The sequence below is a fragment of the Cataglyphis hispanica genome, chromosome 17, assembly GCF_021464435.1.
Source record: "Cataglyphis hispanica isolate Lineage 1 chromosome 17, ULB_Chis1_1.0, whole genome shotgun sequence".
Taxonomy (NCBI): domain Eukaryota; kingdom Metazoa; phylum Arthropoda; class Insecta; order Hymenoptera; family Formicidae; genus Cataglyphis; species Cataglyphis hispanica.
The window spans coordinates 1,424,960-1,443,848 of record NC_065970.1 but is presented as its reverse complement, the minus strand read 5'-3'; the positions used below and the strand labels follow the sequence as shown (position 1 = coordinate 1,443,848).

General features: G+C 33.4%; 4 protein-coding genes across 7 annotated transcripts; 1 reads left to right on the top strand and 3 right to left on the bottom strand.

Moving 5' to 3' along the window:
* Positions 1 to 364: 364 nt before the first annotated feature.
* LOC126855946 (protein FAM161A) lies at positions 365 to 5,178 on the top strand. 4 transcript variants are annotated; one of them, XM_050604053.1, is made up of 9 exons: positions 365 to 567; positions 701 to 1,212; positions 1,541 to 1,744; positions 2,027 to 2,185; positions 2,385 to 2,603; positions 2,986 to 3,246; positions 3,822 to 3,944; positions 4,023 to 4,167; positions 4,547 to 5,178. In XM_050604053.1, exons 2-9 carry the CDS (start codon positions 701 to 703, stop codon positions 4,937 to 4,939), a joined length of 2,016 nt encoding a protein of 671 aa, XP_050460010.1. In that variant the 5' UTR covers positions 365 to 567; the 3' UTR covers positions 4,940 to 5,178. The 4 variants fall into 4 exon arrangements, with proteins under 4 accessions (XP_050460010.1, XP_050460009.1, XP_050460008.1 ...); XM_050604052.1 differs by having other exon boundaries at positions 650 to 1,212; XM_050604051.1 differs by having other exon boundaries at positions 365 to 1,212.
* A 246-nt stretch (positions 5,179 to 5,424) lies between these two features.
* Positions 5,425 to 9,062, bottom strand: LOC126855942 (melanization protease 1-like). Its single transcript, XM_050604045.1, has 5 exons — positions 8,647 to 9,062; positions 8,108 to 8,280; positions 7,007 to 7,331; positions 6,629 to 6,903; positions 5,425 to 6,442 (listed from the first exon to the last, which is right to left on the bottom strand). Exons 1-5 carry the CDS (start codon positions 8,699 to 8,701, stop codon positions 6,092 to 6,094), a joined length of 1,179 nt encoding a protein of 392 aa, XP_050460002.1. The 5' UTR covers positions 8,702 to 9,062; the 3' UTR covers positions 5,425 to 6,091.
* A 1,666-nt stretch (positions 9,063 to 10,728) lies between these two features.
* Positions 10,729 to 14,893, bottom strand: LOC126855941 (CLIP domain-containing serine protease HP8-like). The gene is made up of 3 exons (XM_050604044.1): positions 14,659 to 14,893; positions 12,711 to 13,115; positions 10,729 to 12,568 (listed from the first exon to the last, which is right to left on the bottom strand). Exons 1-3 carry the CDS (start codon positions 14,747 to 14,749, stop codon positions 11,856 to 11,858), a joined length of 1,209 nt encoding a protein of 402 aa, XP_050460001.1. The 5' UTR covers positions 14,750 to 14,893; the 3' UTR covers positions 10,729 to 11,855.
* Positions 14,894 to 15,095: 202 nt separating this feature from the next.
* Positions 15,096 to 18,833, bottom strand: LOC126855944 (CLIP domain-containing serine protease HP8-like). The gene is made up of 4 exons (XM_050604049.1): positions 18,516 to 18,833; positions 17,999 to 18,189; positions 17,603 to 17,701; positions 15,096 to 17,361 (listed from the first exon to the last, which is right to left on the bottom strand). Exons 1-4 carry the CDS (start codon positions 18,764 to 18,766, stop codon positions 17,039 to 17,041), a joined length of 864 nt encoding a protein of 287 aa, XP_050460006.1. The 5' UTR covers positions 18,767 to 18,833; the 3' UTR covers positions 15,096 to 17,038.
* Positions 18,834 to 18,889: the final 56 nt, after the last annotated feature.

The following is an 18,889-nucleotide window of genomic DNA, read 5'->3' as shown; positions in this document are numbered from 1 at the left end:
ATGTATATGCGCATGTAAAATTAAATAAATTTTCTTAACAATTTTTTTCTAATTTTTAAACGTAACATAGAAGATATTTACAATAAATAATACTACGAATCTTTTGAAAATAAACCCATAATATAAATATGCTCCACTTAATCAATATTGACAAATAAAAAACAATAGTGTATTTTTTTATTTTATAGTTTTATACGCGATAAAAATATTTTAGAGCTATTAATAAATCTAGCTGTTTTGTTCTCTTAACTATATATGTACGCCCAGCGATACATTTACGAGCCTTTTACCTTGAACCTTCGAAGTAAATCGATTATTTCGCACACTATTCATATCTTGGTGGGGACTGGTTGCAGGGCGTTAGCACTTCCTCATAGACTTTACCATGACGACGACGATGCCGAGCCAGGTTGCATTGATTCTCTCGGCCGAGTCGGCAGGTAGTAATGGCCGTCAAAGCGGCCAGCTCGTTATCTTCGATTCTTTCAACATCTGGTTACAAACCTTCTACCTTCAGGATTGAACTGGAGTCGCGTTCGACTGATGATCGAATGTTAATTAAGAAAAGTGATTAATAACGAAAACATTCTGCTCTCTATTATTTATATTCTATTGTTATTTATATCATACTATATCGTACACAATTCAGTAAACCATGACAGAGCATAAAGGAACGTCTTTCTTTCATTCGTGCGTGAAGATGCCAGTGGATCCTTACAGCAGACAGCCAACTCCCTCATATGAACGTCCTCGACTGTCGTCGACGAGGAGTCGAAGGTCGGAGAAAGTAAAAAAGATCAACTTCGCCGAAAACGAACCGATCGCTGTTGCTGAGGACTCGGAATCGTCGAGTCCGCGCGATACCCTGGAGAATTTTCTGGAGTTTATGAAAAGCATACCCGACTACGGACAGATACATCATCTGTCAAACGAGCAGTTCAAGCAAAGGGTTGAGTATCTGCGGAGGAAGCAACGGCTACTTCTGCAGAATTTGAGGAATTCACTGGACGATTTGGCGGAAAAGCCGCCGTCACGATTGTCGATTACAAGAAATGAGAACTCGAAGTCGAAGAATATCAAGTCGGACACCGATGATCTCAAGTTGAATGGTAAGAAATGCTATCTTGAAGAGTCCAGGACCAGCAGCCCGATACTTTTTCCGTCCGGCACTTTCGCCGGTCTTGCCGAGGATCAAGATCTGCTAACGTATAGGTGATGTATTAATTATAAAAAAAATGAACAAAAGCGATTGATAAAAATCTTAATGTTCAAGCGTATTTTTAGTATATATTTATAAAAATTATTTACATATATAAATATATATTTATATTTTCTTTCTTTTACTCTATCTCTTTTTTACTCGATATAATTTATATATTAAAAAATATATATTTTTAAATTTTTAAGAAAAAATATATAGAGATATATTTTACCTATATACTTTTAATTTTAATTATTCTAAAGTTTTCCCGACACTATTTTATTTTATTTTGTCGATTTATTTTGTTGGATCATCATTACTGACGTCCAATGATTCTAGATGCAGGGACAAAGACAAGGAGACGAAGACGTTGCGCAACAAAGAGATCGCAGCTAATAAGAGTTGGAGTACATGGAGCGGATCAAAGAGTGACGATAGCGTAGATAGTGATGGCGAAGACAGCATCGAGACAAAGAGTTTGCCGCCTAACAGCTCGAAAGAATGGCACCCTACGTTACCCAAACCATTTAGCTTCACATTGAGGTGCATTTTCGAGCAATAAAATCTTCCAAAAAATATTTAAAAATATCTGAATTTAAAAATGGTTGTTTAATAAACGTGATTTTTATTTTTTTGTCGATATTAATATACAAAAATTGATTATTAATTAATTACATTGATTATTATTAATTAAATACATTGATTAATTTTTATTGCTCTAATTTAATCTTTATATTTTTCTATTTTATTTTAATATATTGTTTTGTTTCCTGTTTATGTGTATATATCTATATAATTTAACATAAAAATCTTATTCTGTTTTAGGGAGGAAGCGGAAAAATACATGACGGAAATTGAGGCGACCGAGCGTATGAATCAGGATAATGAGAAAAAAAGTCCTTCGAAGAAACGACGAGTCAGACCAATTCCTATTACGTCTAAGATACCACTCTACGATAAATTGATGGCCGAGAAAGAGGAAAGGTCAGAATCACGTTTTATAATATGAATGAAAGAATGCACAATACTTTGACACTTCTTGCGAATTTAATGTCAATTCTATTTCATTTTAAAAATTCAATTATACTTTAATATATTTTTATATATTTTATATATATTCTATCATAGTTTTAAATAAAAATAAATTATAATAATCGAGGTGATGTGCATTTCTGATTTCCAGAAGTCGCATCGTCCGCGAGGAAAGCGCCCTGAATCTGCTGTCGCAGGTGCGACCTTTTAAGCTAGAGTGCGACCGCCGGGCGTGGCGTTCCTTAGCAAGGTCTAGTCCCGAGCTCCGCTCGAGCAAAAGCAGTTCTTCGCGCTTCAAGGCCAAACCTGTGCCAAGAAACTTGTTCGGCACCGAGGTTTACGATCGCATGCTCGAGGATGAGTATTACAGGTCAGTCGCTTTGCCGAATTTCTTATTTTTTTTCCATTCGGGAACAAAATTAATAGGACATCTTTACGCGTACCTCTAGATTGCATCTCGCTTTCTTTCTCTTTTTTGATAATACAATCGTGAAGAGGACGAAATCGCACTGTTATTTAAATCGAATGTCCGGAAAATATTGCCTATCTTTTCAGGTAGACATCGATGTATAATCTTTAATTTACGAACGGATAAAAATTTTAGTTACAAGATTCAAACCATTAGGACGATGAGTTATTTAGAATCCACCTTTTTGAAGAAACTTAAAATGACTTAGCAGGATTACTTGAGGACTCTTCGAGAGTTAAAGAGGATTAGATTTAGATTATAAAGATTCCGCGCGCTATTCCAGACAACTGAAAAAAAGGGTGAGGGCCGCCGAGCTGCTGAAATCCTCTTCCTTGCCGCCGTCGATGGCAAGACGCGAGCGTGTCAAATCCGCGTGTTTGCAGGACGTAGCGTCCAACAAGGACGACAACGAGTCCGTCATTCCAACGACGACAACGACGGCGTCTGACAGAACTAGATCCGCGATGACATCCGCGATGACATCCGCGATGATGTCCTCGCGCGGAAACAACCTGGCCGCGATCCTGAGATGTCAGGCTTCCCGGTACGATCTGTACATTCAATAAAAAAATATGTTACAAGATTAAAATTAAATAAAGAGGTATCGAAGAATTAATTTTATGATATTGTGGAAGATTAACGAAAAAATCGAGTTGCTTTTTGTTGTCGGGATATCAAAAATTAATTAATTGTAAGCAGTTACATACCGTGAAATTGATGATTTACATTTCAGGAGTGCAATTAAATAAGAAAATACATATTATTTCTTCATTAAATTTAAATAGGTTTTATTTTGACAAAATCTTGTAATTTTAATTTAAGAATAAATAAGAAAATAACATTAATAACGTTAATAAAAATAATATTAAATACAAGTAGCGTTTAAAAAGAATTTTTTTACGGAAAATTATTGATAAACAGATTATTTTTTATTCTGCATACACATAAAAAGCAAAGATATTATTTTGATTGTAATGGAAATATAGAAATTTTTTAGAGATAATGAAATTTTTTTTTGAATATGTAAATTTAATTTTTCAAATACCGATCGCATATTTCTAATTGCTTTAATCAGAGGGGAATTCACACGCGTAAATGACGATCGCAAACTCGTCGCAGAGAAAAGCTGGAGCGCGAGATACGGGAACGAATGGAGGAGAAACGACGGGAGCAGATACTGAAGTTCAGGGAGACGCTAATCGGTCGGAAGCCCGCGTGGAGAGCCTTGAGATCGGCCGCAAGGTACGCAGAATCCAATCTATAGATTCAATCATTCCGACTTTCACGATTCGGGCATTGATGTAATGTCGCGTAAACAAGGCACGAGCATGACAGGGATCTGGATATACGGACGTCTCTTCGTCGGGATGAGGCGCGGGAGCAGGCCGAGCGTCATCGTTTGCAGATGGAGATGATGCTGGATCGCGTGACGCAAATACCGACTCTGTTCGAACGGCATTCCCAGGTATAATGATATCTACGCGAACGTCATCACGGAAATAACACTTACACCTCCCAGATCGGGAAAACAAATAATATATTCATTAATTATCTTACAATCTTCTCTGACAAGGAAACATACATTTTATGCAAGCAATATTGCATTTGTACATTTTACGCGCGCATTAACGTCATTCTGAAAGTATAATTATACTTATATTATTACTTACTTATATTAAATTCAACATAAGACAAGAGAAAATATATATTTTTTAAATTTATGATCACATATACAATTTATAATGAAAAGCTAATAATAGTATCAATCGTGTGCGAGATATTTGCAAAGATTATAGATTTTTCAGAAGCATCGTGTAAATTGCTTTATGCGATAAACTTTACAGAGTTTCCAGTCACTTGCAACAGCACATCAAGAAAAACCTTCTCCAACGAGCATCAACGTCCGCAAGAAGAAGAAGAAGAAAAGAAAGCAACAGCAACCGCCGAAGAGATCTATGTCGAGCAGTCTAGATTCGTATATAAGCCTTGTCAGCAATTACAGACCGAATTCAGGATCGTTGACCAGCTCTTCCGGTACTTTAATCTCCTCAAGCCAATCGTCATCGAAGTCGTCGCATGGTTCCTCCGATAAGTCAGCGGCCAAATCGGAAGGCTCGACATCGAAAAGGAAGGCCGATCGCGGCCCGCTCAAAGTGTCGATCAACGAAACAGCGGAACTGATCGAGGATCGTAATGAAAAATCGATGAGCAGCGAGGAACACGAAGATGCGTTATAAAACGATGGCAACGTTACTGCCAAAGAGTAAATTAAATTGATATCTTTAATTCTTTTGAAAATATTCTGAATTTCAAATTTATATACATTTGATTGGTTATAATATATATAGTTAATAGAGCTTATATATTATATGATAAAATTATATAGTTGAGCTATGAATTGAAAATTTGCTTAAAATTAGGCCAGGAAAATAATTTATTTATTCTTAATGTGCTTATCTATATTTTACATTAATATAATATATATAATATATATCTTTTAAATTGTATCACTTTTTTTTTATTTGCAATTGTTTACAAAAATTTATAAATTAATAATAATTTATGGTTAAAATCTGATATTCTCATGAAAGATAAAATGGAAAATGGTTTCAATCAATAAAAAAAATCATTTAAAATAAAAATAATAATGATAATTTAGGGAAATTGGATGTTACTGTGATTGACGGAAAAGTGCATTTTGTAGAACATAAACAACGCATTTTTTTACAAAAAAACGATATATTATAAAGAGTACAAATAAAATGACATATTTAACACTAATAATAAATCGTAAATATGCATATCAGTTCAGCACGAAAAATAAAATGTCTATTATTCTGTACCAAGTAAAAAATTCCATTCGCTCTCTCTTTTTCTTCGCTTTTTTTATTCAAAACGTTCATCATTTAAAAAGTATAACATATTTTGAATTACATTTAGTTTTTAAAATTAAAATTTCACAAGATTCTAATAAAATAAAATTGTACCGGTAATAAGAAATATAATCTTTAACATAATAAAAAGATTAATGAATATAAAACCAATTATAATAAACATAATTATTTTTATTATTTAAAAATATTTATCATAGAAATGTCCATGTTTTATAAACATTAAACCATATACTTTTTTGAGCGTTGAAATTTTATCTTTCTCTCGCCGTTGCAATTTTATTTGTTTTGCCAATTATTTAAAATCAATCTTATCTATTCTTATTATCTCTCGGAATTCCTACTTTCGTCGCGATCTAAATTATTCATGCCCGGCAAATCAGAAATACCTACGAGATGAAAGACGTTTTTTCCGGAGAACCGGAAGGGAATCGATATCCGTCGTCTCTTTTAAAGCGGATTTTTGACGCGATAAAAATTCACTTTAAAAGATCGATCTCAATCCGTCATCGTGTTGAGAATCCAGTCCATGTAATAAGCAACTCTGGTATAGACCCCCGGGATACCCGCAGTACCGCACTCCCTTACCCCGTAACTGACCACGCCGTGTTGAATGGTGCGTATTGTATTGCCATTATATATACCGATGGCTTGCAGAGGCCCGCCACTGTCACCGAAGCAGGAATCTATGTCGCGCAAACCGCCGGCGCACAATTGCTTGTACCAGATCTGCGTCGACCGCTTGTACACTTCCTTGCATTGCTCATTAGTCACCAGCGGCAGCTTTGCCTGAAGAAGATCCTGACTGCGCGGGCCCAATTCCGTCGCGCCCCAACCGGTTACTATTGCCTATCGATCAGAAATGTGTATATGTACAATGTCATTAGAGAGGTATACAAAGATGAAAGAAGGATTATTAATGCGTAGAATTTTAGAATAATGCAATTGTCAAAAAACAAAAAATCTTTAAATTTAATTCGATTTTAATTTGATATATTTACAGATGAAAATCAGGGGTACCAAGAATATTCTCACCTTTTTCGGTATCATCAATGCTGCAGGGCCAAGTGGCAAGCAAATCGGTTTGACATTCAAAGGCCTGAAGTCTATAGAACCGTTCAATTTAATGAGCGCGATATCATTTTGTAGTTTCGTTCGTGTATAATCGGGATGATAGTAGAAACTTTCCACACCGAAATCCTGATATCTCTCGGCGCATTGGATCTCAAGTCCATTCTCGTCGTAATCGCAATCACGTTCCTTGCTTATATCGTGATCTCCTACCCTGACGCCTATCAGCGATCTGATATCTGAAATATGAAATATATTAATATTCTTTATTAATATATTTTATAAATATTTAATTTGTTTTCAAATTTTTTAAATATTTTCTATAAGAGTTTTTTTCTTTACCCGCTGGAAGTTGAGTGACGCAATGAGCTGCAGTGAGGATGAATCGTCTGGAGATGACCGTACCACCGCAACGGAATTCCGGATTCAACTTTCCGGTATCATAAGCGATTAATGCCATCCATGGATACTCGAAGACTCCGGTCTTGTTGCCGCCGAATACCTTCTGCTGGACGACAGGTCCGCACTTTTGAAGATCCAATAGACGTAGGTTCGGATGGTTCGCAACATCTGGTGGAGAGGAAACATCGGTGTCCTGCTGCTGTACCGTAGGTTTTATCGTTGTTGATTGCGTTGTCCGTAGTGTTGTTCGTACTGTAGTCGGTTGCTAAAGATTAATATGTAACATTATAAATAATTCAGGGAAGCGATACGTTCAAATTTTGATTTATTTCGCATTTATTTTGCATTTATTTATTTTAATATTTAATATGATTTTACGGAATTTTAATAGAACTTTTCACTCAGATCTCAATGAGCTTAAACGGGGAGGAATTTTACTAATATAAAGAGCTCGGGATATAAAACGGAAAGCCGAGGTCGAAGAAACCTGTTTGTGTGTTATTTTAAAAGACTATCAAACGCGATCTGTAAAACGATGACATCGTCACGTCAATAACGCCACAGCGCAACGGTGTATATATAATTTGATATATCACATAAACATGAAAAGTGATGATAGGGATTTATTCGAAATTAACGCTTCTGATAAAATATATCGACATTTTTAACACGATTAAAAAAAATTGATTAGCTTATAAATAATTTTCTGATATATGATAAATTTATATTAGAGAACTATAAGTCAAGAGCGAATAAAAAATTCTAAATCTCGTTAATATAAAAGTTACTATAATAATTTATTCGCACAAAATGTGTATTTTGCCTGTAATCGTAGCTTTGAAAACACTTCTATTTATTTTATTTTTTTACGGTTTATTTTAAGTCAACTTTAAATAAAATTTGATTTTACATGTTAATGTGTGTGTGTGAAATAAGAAGTTTATTTTCTTAAATTTTAGTTTAAATTGAATTTATACTTTATATATATATATATATATATATATATATATGTTTAATGAATTAATTTAATCGAATTATTACCTGGTTCACACAACAAACCATCGGGTCGTTGCCCTCGAAGCCGCATTGCGTATCCCTGAGCATTTGCAAAATTTCTGGCGAAAGTGGTCTCGGACTATCCCTCAAGATTGATATAATATTCGCACAATTACGGATGTTAATGCAAGTGGCGCGTCTATCCGAGCATTCATTCTCTGCAAAAGTAATTCATTCTTTATATTAACCAAAATAAATTTTTAATTAAATAGCATTTTTTTTTAAACACAAAATTTAGAATTTTTATTTAGAATTATTAGAAGATATATATTTTCAGCTGTATACATATCTCAAAATATATAATTTCTAATATCTCAAATTAATCAATTAAAATTAGTATAAATTAAAATGTATTTGGTATATTGTGTATAAGTAATATAGTGTAAGTGTCAGATTGATGCAAAATGTATTCAAATTATTCTTATAAAAAATTCTTATAAAAAATTATTCTTATAAAAATAAAAAAAATTTATTTTAAATCTCTTTTCAAATAACAACTTTTTATGAAAAAAAAAACTACTTACGTGTATTGGTAGCTGTTATAGCGAGGTAAAGAACAAACAATCCGATGAATATCATGTTTATTTCTAGTAGTATCTAATTTTTGTAGTTATTATTTTTCCTGTGAGTCCGTCTTCTCTTTCTCTCTCTCTCTCTCACGGATCGGAGCAAGCCGGAGATTTTTCCGTTTCGCTCCGAAGGTTATCACCGGATGCTCTTTGAATAAAAAACTCGCATTCCGTGAGAGAATGCGATTGTCCCACTTACGATTCGCACAGATCTATGGCCTCGTGGTTGCACAAAATCACAAAGTAACGCGAGTCAATTTGGAATCTGTTGAAATCAACACTCGTGGATTCATTCGCGAGTGTTGCGATCGACTAAGTTCCTCCGCTACCTGCTGAGTTTAATAAATCTGTTGAATTGTGAAAACTGGTGGGGGACGATTGTCCCGATGAATCCGTCGTGATTCGCTGTCGATTAGAGAGTTGTATCGTCATTCACGATTCGCATGATTTCGTAGAAATTGGAAACACGAGCTTTCCTTGATAAATTCCATCGTCGTCCTTTCGCGTTATCCTTATCGTTCGAGGCTGCTTATCAGACAAATTGACATTATACTGCTATGGGGACATTAGTGATGTTGATACGTTTTATTCAAGACAGTAATATTATATGTACGTGTGCATGTATAGTAAATTTGTTATCTTTTCGAATAAATATGGAAATGGTTGATTAGGAAAAATATAATGATTTTTTAGATAATTGTGACATTTTTTTATTTTTTGCACTGCGTATATTACCTATAATTTATATTATTTTATTTTATTTTACTGTATATTTATTTCTTATTTTTATTTACTTTCAAAATTTGAAAATTAATATGTGTTAAATTCTTAATATTTAATCCCAAAATTACAATTATTTTGTACTCTATTATATAATTGAAAAATTATGCAGTCAATTTAGATTTTAAATTATTGACTACATGTTTTTCTCATTAATTTCAGGAACTGTGTTATCATTGAAGTTCTGAGTAAATCAGAAAAAATCATGTAAACATATATTGATTTGTATAAATTGACTTTAATTTATCGGCATAATTTCTTGGAAGAGAAATAACACATAACTACATTTCGGAAAAATCAAATTTAAAGGGTAGAATCAGCATTCCTCTTTTTAAAAGGAAATTAATGTCGTTTATAAATAAGATTTGTAGATTGAAATAAAAAAAAAATAAAAAAAGTTATAAGAATTTTTCCCGAAGAGGCAAAACCCATGCGAAGATATTATACATGATTAATAATTAATTTAAAAAGAAGGTAATGGAAAAATAAAAAACTATTTAAAAAGAGTATTATATGATATAATGATTTTATAAATATGCTATAATGCTTAACACATTTACAGATTATTTTTGTTTGGGAGATGATAATTCTAAGTTATTTCGCAATAGATGAACCGAGAATCGGTGACGCCGCGGATTTTGTAATCACAGGAAATTCCCAGAAACATTACTGTGCAATCGGAAGCGTATTATATTATTATGTTGATTATGTGTAAAATTTAATTTTAAGCACTGTTAATTGAGGAAAGTTAGTGTCAGTATTCTTCTTTATTGTCATTCATCAAAAATAACACAGTCTTCTAGGTCGTTATCACAATTGATGATTAAAAAAGATACGAAATTTGTTTATCCGCAAAGATTCTTGTAATATCAAAAATACATCATTTATCATTAAAAAATTTAATTATATAAATTTTTTAATGCTAATTTTATAAAATAATGATTATTAATCGAACACTGAGTACATACTCTCTTTTTCTGAATCTTACTCCGGCAACCATGCGCTAATCATTGACATTAGAATGCAGTGTTCGGTTAATTTGTGTTGCCGCATGAAGGCCTTGATGATATCAAATTTGCGCGTAGCGCAAAGATTATCGAGATTCTTTTTTGCTGATTAATAGGTCAATTTCTTTAATGACCTGAGCGCGTTGATAACCATGAGGCAAATATTGTTGCAGATATCGAATATACATAATAATTATCCGCGACAATATTAATTGCAAGTTCTTGTCGTTTTCCTCAAAAGATAATACAATTACCAGAAAAATTAATGTTGGTTTATTTTATATTAAATAAATAAAATTGTGTTGATAGAGGTGGCGATGGTAAACATCATATTTTTCAAATATGTAGATATTTATGTAAAACGCACCAAAAATTTGACATAATTATATGTATAAAGGATGCATCGAAAATTGTGTTTTTTCGAAAGCAAAGTTTGTATAAAAACATTTTATTCTACATGTTCAACTTGCATTTGCATAAAGAATTTTTTTTGTTTCTTCTTTTATCACGATTTTTCCGATATCACATATATATATATATATATATATATATATATATATATATATATATATAACATAAATGTTAAAAGAAAGAAAATTATTTTAAAATATAATATGTATAAAAAAAGTAATACTTGATTATTAATACAATACATTTAAGAAAAAATTTTATTTTTAATTATGCACTGTTAAAAGTTAAAAAACAAAAAAAGGAAACATTTTTTCAGCATTATACACACTGACATTCTTAATACATTCAAACATTTTTATAATATCGATTTATCGATTATTAATATTGCAAAGTTTATTTTAAATCTGTACAATAAAAAACTGCACTTTATTTAAATAAAATTTATAAAAATATTTAAAAACGTTGTTATAAATATATATCATAAATGCAGATAAAATGAGCAATTAACATCGCTTAGCTATACATTTTTTTTAGTATTAAGTATATTTGTGGAATATTATAGAATACAGACTGACTAATTTTTCAATGCAGTCAAAACTATTGCACTAACTTTTTATTCTAATGCAAGGAAAAGACGTTAAATTTTGATCAATATTATATATAATATCGAGTATTTACCTTATTAATGCATAATGCATATTTATCATGATCAAGAATTTGTTCCAAATGCATTCTTCTCATCAATTTTGTCAAAAAAAAATTGGAAAACAATTCTTTATACATTACTTTGTTTTAATAACGTAGAGATGAATATTTGTTAGGCTTCAATTATTCCTACTAACGTAATTTTTCTCAGATTGCAGAAATATGTTAATTAGCGTAGTTTTAATTTTATCTCTAATTCATTCTCTCGAAAGAGTCTTTGTAGCGATATTCAGAGACGATTTCCTTTGTATCCTTTGTATATTATGGTCTCAGTTTACTAACGATCCAAGGAACGAAGTCTATCACTCTGGTGTAGACACCGGGCCAGCCCTGCATGCCGCATGGCGATGGTCCAAAGGACACAACGCCCACGGCGGCCCATCTGCCGGTGCCATCGGCGATTCTCTCGACGGACATAAGAGGACCTCCTGAGTCGCCCCGACACGAGTCCTTGCCCTTCTGACCGCCCGCGCAAATCTGTCCGTAGCCCAGCTGGATACCGGCGTTGCTGTAGGTCTGATCGCATTGTTCCTTATCCGCTAGCGGCAACGCCAGCTTTAGCTTGACGTTGGACGCCGAGCGGGTCTCCGTCTTGCCCCAACCGGCTACGACGAGTTTGCCGTTGAGCGACGTGTTGGACGGCAAACAGATGGGTTTGATGAAGTTGGTGAACGATACATCTCGACTGAGACGCAACAGCGCGATGTCATAACGTTGGTCCCGTGACAGCGGCCGGTATTCCTCATGAGCGATTTGTTCCTCCACGCCTACGGTGACGGTATCATCAGCACACACCACGCTGTCTTCGCTATCAGGCACGCAATCGCGCTCGGTGTCGGTGTCGTACTCGCCCAGACGAACGCTGGTCAGCCGCCAGTTGGACGGCAGATCCTTGCCCTTGATGCAATGGGCGGCGGTGAGGATGTAGCGCTTATTGATCAGGACACCGCCGCACGCTGTCGTCCTACCGTTGGCTGTAATGTCATTCGAAGAACATTCAATGAGATTATAATTTATACGTTTGATATTACAATCGATCATATAATACAATCGCTTTATATCTTCCGAGATATTTTCCGACATCTCGCTCTTTGGATTTTTTTTCTTTCCACTCACGTTTCTGATACTCCAATAACGCCATCCAAGGGAACTCGCCGAGCTCGGTGCGTTCGCCGCCCACGATTCTCTGTGACAGATCTCGGCCGCAGTCGCTCGGCAGCAACGGATTGTCCGCTAAATTTACCTGGATGTTCTCGTTAAGTGGCGAGCTAGATGGCTGCGAATTCCATCCCGGGGTGGATCCGGGATTTATTATGGTTTCGCTAGGACGGATGTTGATATTTGCATTGCCTATGCAGCACACCAGCGGATTCATACCTTCGAAGCCGCAATGATTGCGCCTCAGGTACGTGATCGCTTGATCGCGCGATTGCTGCAGGATGGTGGACACCATCGGGCATTCGCGAGCAGATATACACGCGCCTACCTGGCCGTCAACTCTGCAGTCCGTTCGCGAATTTTCTGTTTAGAAAATAGAATAAGAGAAGAGCTGTTTTTAAATAAAAGGTATAAATGTATAATTAATTACATATCATATATTAATATTAGAATTGCAGAGAAGATTTTTTTTATTTCATATCCAACCTTAACTTTAACGCGATGGATGAATTAATTTCGTCTTGTATTAGCAAAAATAATTTTGCATTTAATCTGTGCAAAAAGTCTTTTCAAATTGAATGTTAATAGTTTTGCATAATTTATTAAAGCGCCGCTTTAATAATTGATACATGTTCTTAGGATACAGCTTATAGTCTAGCAATATATTTTATAACGCCAACCAACAAGAATTTCCAGTTTTTTATATAATCTAATATTGTGTAATATAATAAATACTATGTATATTAATTACAAAACTGTGTTATTTATATAAATTACTAATATTATTTAATTTATGAAATTTATTTATCTGTAATTTAGAGTTGATTATATTATTGATTTTTATTAATGATGATATATACACATACATATATGCGCACATTACTATATATTATATTTAAATAATCCGAGGAATATTTATAAATCGAGATTTATCCTGAGATTCGATAGCTGAATCCACGCTCTTTCGTTTCCGTTGATATATCTGTCTCCTGACTCGTTGTTAGCTGTTTAATCGATGATGTAACGCAAAATAATGCCTTGTACAATATGAGAGGCAATCGATGGAAAACTGGCATCTGGCCTTTATTTTCGCGGAAGCACGTCATAAATTGATAACTAATAATGTCGCGAACCCGGATAATCACATTCCGATGATTAAACTTCCATCAATGATTGAAATAAAACTTTAAATGCGATTGTAACAAAGTTTTAGGTGTATTTTATCAATATATGTTGATGTTGTATTCGTGTATATATAGTATTGACCTTGTATACGATCAACGCTTTATTTACTTTCTTTCATCGTACACATCAAATAGAAAAAAAATTACAAGAGAAAAATTATACATATTAAGAAGATATTGAAATTATAAATTTTAAGCAAACGCATATGTTATAAATTAAAAGATTTTACATAATAGCTTGTTATAAATTGCAATTATGATTGAATTCAACGTCATCTTTTGATAAGAAAAAAAACTGTGATAGTAATTTTTTTTTAAGAATTCCCGATGGCCTATAATAATATCGAAGAATGCGTGAACTTTATACTTTATTAAATTCTGTTCTTTTTTAACTTTATTTACCAGAAACTGACTTAATTGAATCACCAATAACCTTGATAAAACAACTCGAGCCACTCTTAACCTTGCCTTTTAAGCCAACTAACAGCCCAGATGACATAAATTCAAGTAATATCTAAAAAGTTCGAAAAAACCTTCTGAAAGATCAGAACATGTTCTGAACGTTTTTATAATATTTTAATATTTTCTAGAGAAGAAATTGTCGTACAAAAACTATATGAAAGAATTAAGTAAATTTTAATTGATTATAAACCTAAATTAGACCCTTAACTATTTTTCAACATCGATTTATATTTTCAGTATATTTTAAGAAATCTACTTACGCGCATTGATACTGACAATCAGTAATGCCAGTAAGTTGAGGAATCTTGAAACCGACGTCGGCATCCTCGATAAATTATTCAACTTTGCCATCAACAATGTTTTAAGAGACAATCACAGTACACTTTAACAGCAAGGACTCGCACGATCACGCGCAGCTCCTTACGTTTTATGCCTTCGTGCCGAAGACCAGGATATTAACTGACGGTGATGCTCATGATAAAGTAACCGGAGCCAGGGTCAACAACTGTCCCCACCATCACTGTCAACAGGCTTCATCTAGCTCTAGCTAATTAGCAGGGACGGATCAATCGAGGAATCATCGGAAAATTCGCGTTTTTATCATATAATTAGACATAAAGAATAAATTTCGAGAAAAAAAGGAAAAAAAAGGAAGAAGAAATCACTTTCGAATAATTTTATTTCTAATAAGCTCTTGTATATTTATTGTATTTTATTTTGCATTTATTATATGTTATGTCTTATTCATTATATTTTCTTTCCAGATACCATGATTATTTTTCGTATATGTGAGAATCGCAATGACAGATACAATTTATTTGAACGATATGAAATTAATATTATCTGTATTATTGTTATCTCGATGTTACGATGATTTCAACCTTATTAACTAGGACCTTTCCTACGTAAATACTACAATCAATTCGCTTCTGATTTATAAGCCGGTGGTATTTTCCTCGTTATCTCTCCTTACTTTCTTGTCAAAATCAATACAAAACTTCATACATCTTTTTAATATTTACATAAGTAAACTAATGATCAATTAATTTGTTCCAGTTCTTTACCAATTTGTCATAATTTTAATATTTGAAACATATAAAATTAACATATCTTGAAATGTTAAAAAATCTTATGAGATCTGGAGACATTTAAGTGAACCCAATAACTGCTTTCCGATTTTCCTTTTATCTTCCATGACGCATAGATTTTAAAGAACCTGTTTGCTCACGCATTCATGACGTTAATAATAAACTTAAAATTTGAAGAAGAGAAGGAAAACCATCGTGACGTCATTAGTCAATCTCACTATCAATGATTTCGAGCTCATGGAATTAATCTCTGAATTGTAGGCAAGAATATTACGATTGTAAAGTCTTATGATTGTAAATCTTAACATTTTTTTATCAGTAGCGTTATATATAAAGTCATCAATAATTCTCTTGATCGAGTCAAAGTAGCAATTGATATCTTAATACGCGCGTTATCTCATAACATATAATTCATAGTGGCATAATGCAAATTGTGTTATAATATACAGTGGATCGCAAAAGCTGTCAAACATATATATATGTATAGCTGCCAATTAAATAGAACTATAAAGTTTGTTTGTGCACTTTAGAAACATTAAAACCGCATTAATATTGGCATTAAATCATATGGCTCAACATTTTATGTATTTCCACATCACGTTGAGAAACTTTATCGTGTATACTAAAAATTCACAGAGCGCATTTCAAAACATACAGAAAGAGATTGTATCGAATATTCTAGCCGCATTTTAGATTTACGATTAAAACTCTGTATATTTCCAATTATATTGTCGCATATTTAATTGTCACGGTCGCGTGCGCTTCCGCGAAAAAATGATTCAATCTGCGATAGATTTTATGTTGAAGAAAAAAAAACCAGAGCTCTCCGCAATATTGCGTGCGTAATCGAATGCAATCTAGATCATGCGATGCAAAACGGGAACATCCCGACTTCTTTATGTATTTAGTATGATATATTAATGTATTAATGTATTTATATATGACGTGAATCTCGCGGAAAGAATCGAATATTGCAATCGATGTAAATTCTAATAAAACTGGATTTACCGTTTAATTTATTCCCACGTGGTTCTTGCTACTAATTACCTCATAAATAATTAAATGATTAGATGATTGCAGATTTAGCAAAGTCCTGCGAGGTTTGTTATTAAGTGCGATTTCTACAATCGACTTTCGAGGATAATTGCTTCCGAGCGCGATCAAACACGATCGTTTGCGGAATAAAAAAAATCTTGCAGTTTTTATTTGATTTTTATTGGTTGCACGTGGCAAGATAAAACGATTTCCTTTGTCAGTTTTTATTCACTTGGCTTTTTAATTATAATTCATCTTTATATTTAATAACAAGAGAAATTTTCACATGTTTAAGATAATTAATTCCAAAAATTCTCATCAATTAAATACGAGATATCGTTTCGATGACTTCACTATCCCGACGATATTCTAAATAAAAATGATTGTACTGCTAAATAAAACTATTCTTAACGCGAGCCGCTCTTTATTCTTCTCACGAAATAAAAAGCCGAGTGGACTAATTTCAAATTTTGTTTTCACTATTTTAATTAGAGTGAACTATCCTGTCAGACTTATATCACGGGGATATATGTTCCAGGATCCATGTAGTATATGCAGCGACCTTGGTGTAGATGGCTGGAGTCTGAGAGGCGCCGCAGGCTTTCGCACCGAAGGAGACGACGCCGATGAAGTAATATCTAGTCCGTCCGTCCAAGGTCTGCACCTTCATTAGGGGTCCGCCGCTGTCACCCCCGCAAGAATCCTCACCCAGGATACCGCCTACGCACATCTGATGCTGCTTCGACATCACCGCGAAGTTCTTAAAGGACTGCACACACCTGTTCATTTTGACGATTGGTACTTTGATCGTTTGCAGGATCGTGCTGGACTGCGGGTCATCTATCGACAATAATGAAATTCAAAATTTAAATTAAAGGCAACTATGAGATCCAATAGATCTAAATGCAATTTTCAATGGCTAAAGAAGAAAGAGAAAAAAGATTACATCCGTGTAGAAATATTTTTTTTTTTTTTTCATCTAAAATGGCATTCACTGTTGCAGATAAAGAAGCAAAAATTTGAAATTTAAATGTTAAATAATTAATATTTTTTTAGCATAGATTTCGCTAAAATGTCTTACTGATATCGTATATCCCCCAACCGGCGACTTCCGCCATTTCGCCGATGAAGTTCTTCTGTATAAGTTCACCGCTCATCATACATATCGGCTTTACAAACTCTAAATTGCAACAAACAAATAGATTATTTATTTTCAGCAACAAAAGCTAGTTTCATTTTTAAAAATGAAGAAAAACAATCTGATCTATATCCCTCGAATAATATACGGAAATTTTTTTTTTTTATTGGTTTTGTAGAAACCAATATTTTCTGATATGCAACGGATTTTGTATCACAATATTTTTTAAATTATGTTTTATTTAAAAATGCGATCAAAATCACAATTTTCATGTTATGTTTGAAAAGAATTCAATACATTAATTGTAGTTGATTAAAATTAATTAATTCATATACGCACCGTTGTAAACCGCCGGTTTGTTCAACCGTATTATAGCAATGTCATTCTTGAACATCGGCTTATTGTAATCTTTGTGAGCGATTATCGATTTCGGTACAAAATCTTGCACTGGCTCAGCACAATAATCGAGTTCACAATCGGGATCAGTCAAAGTGTTGTGCTCGCCCAAACGGATTCCACTGACCTTGAAACTTAGAGAGATGTGTATTCTTTATATATAATACAATACATAAAAATTATAATAAATAAATTAATAATTATAATAACAAAATAAATTAAAAATTAAATTTTTTTCTAATTAAAAATCCATAAATATGTGATGCTTCTTTGACATTTTAATTATAAAGGATTAATAAATCGTTAAGTCACATTATTTCGCGAATTAATTCTCTAATCGAACGATAAAATCTTCGCGTGATGTTTAATTAATCTGTACGATAAAAGAGAAGTCTTCTAATCGATTCAAATACTTTTTTATCTTTTAACTATGTATAATGATTGTTTATATTTTATATACTTTTCGGGCAGATTCATCACGCAGTGAGCTGCGGTGACCACGTATAACGAATTGATCAAAGTCCCACCGCATCTGTAACTTAATATCTCGTCGGTGCCAGGTATGCCATATCCTATTCTCGCGATCCAAGGATACGCGCCGAGACTTGCATTCTTGCCACCGATAATGCGATCGGTGTTAGAATTGCCGCATCTCTTGTGCTCCAGCAACAGCCAGCCAGGATGTTTTGTTACATCGGCTACGCGGATCATATTAAATATCCTATAGTATCACGCTTTTACTATCTATTTCAGAAATAGTAAAATTTTTGTTCAGAAAAGCTTCACCTGCGAAGGATTGCTATATATCTTACATTTTATTGGAAATAAAATTTG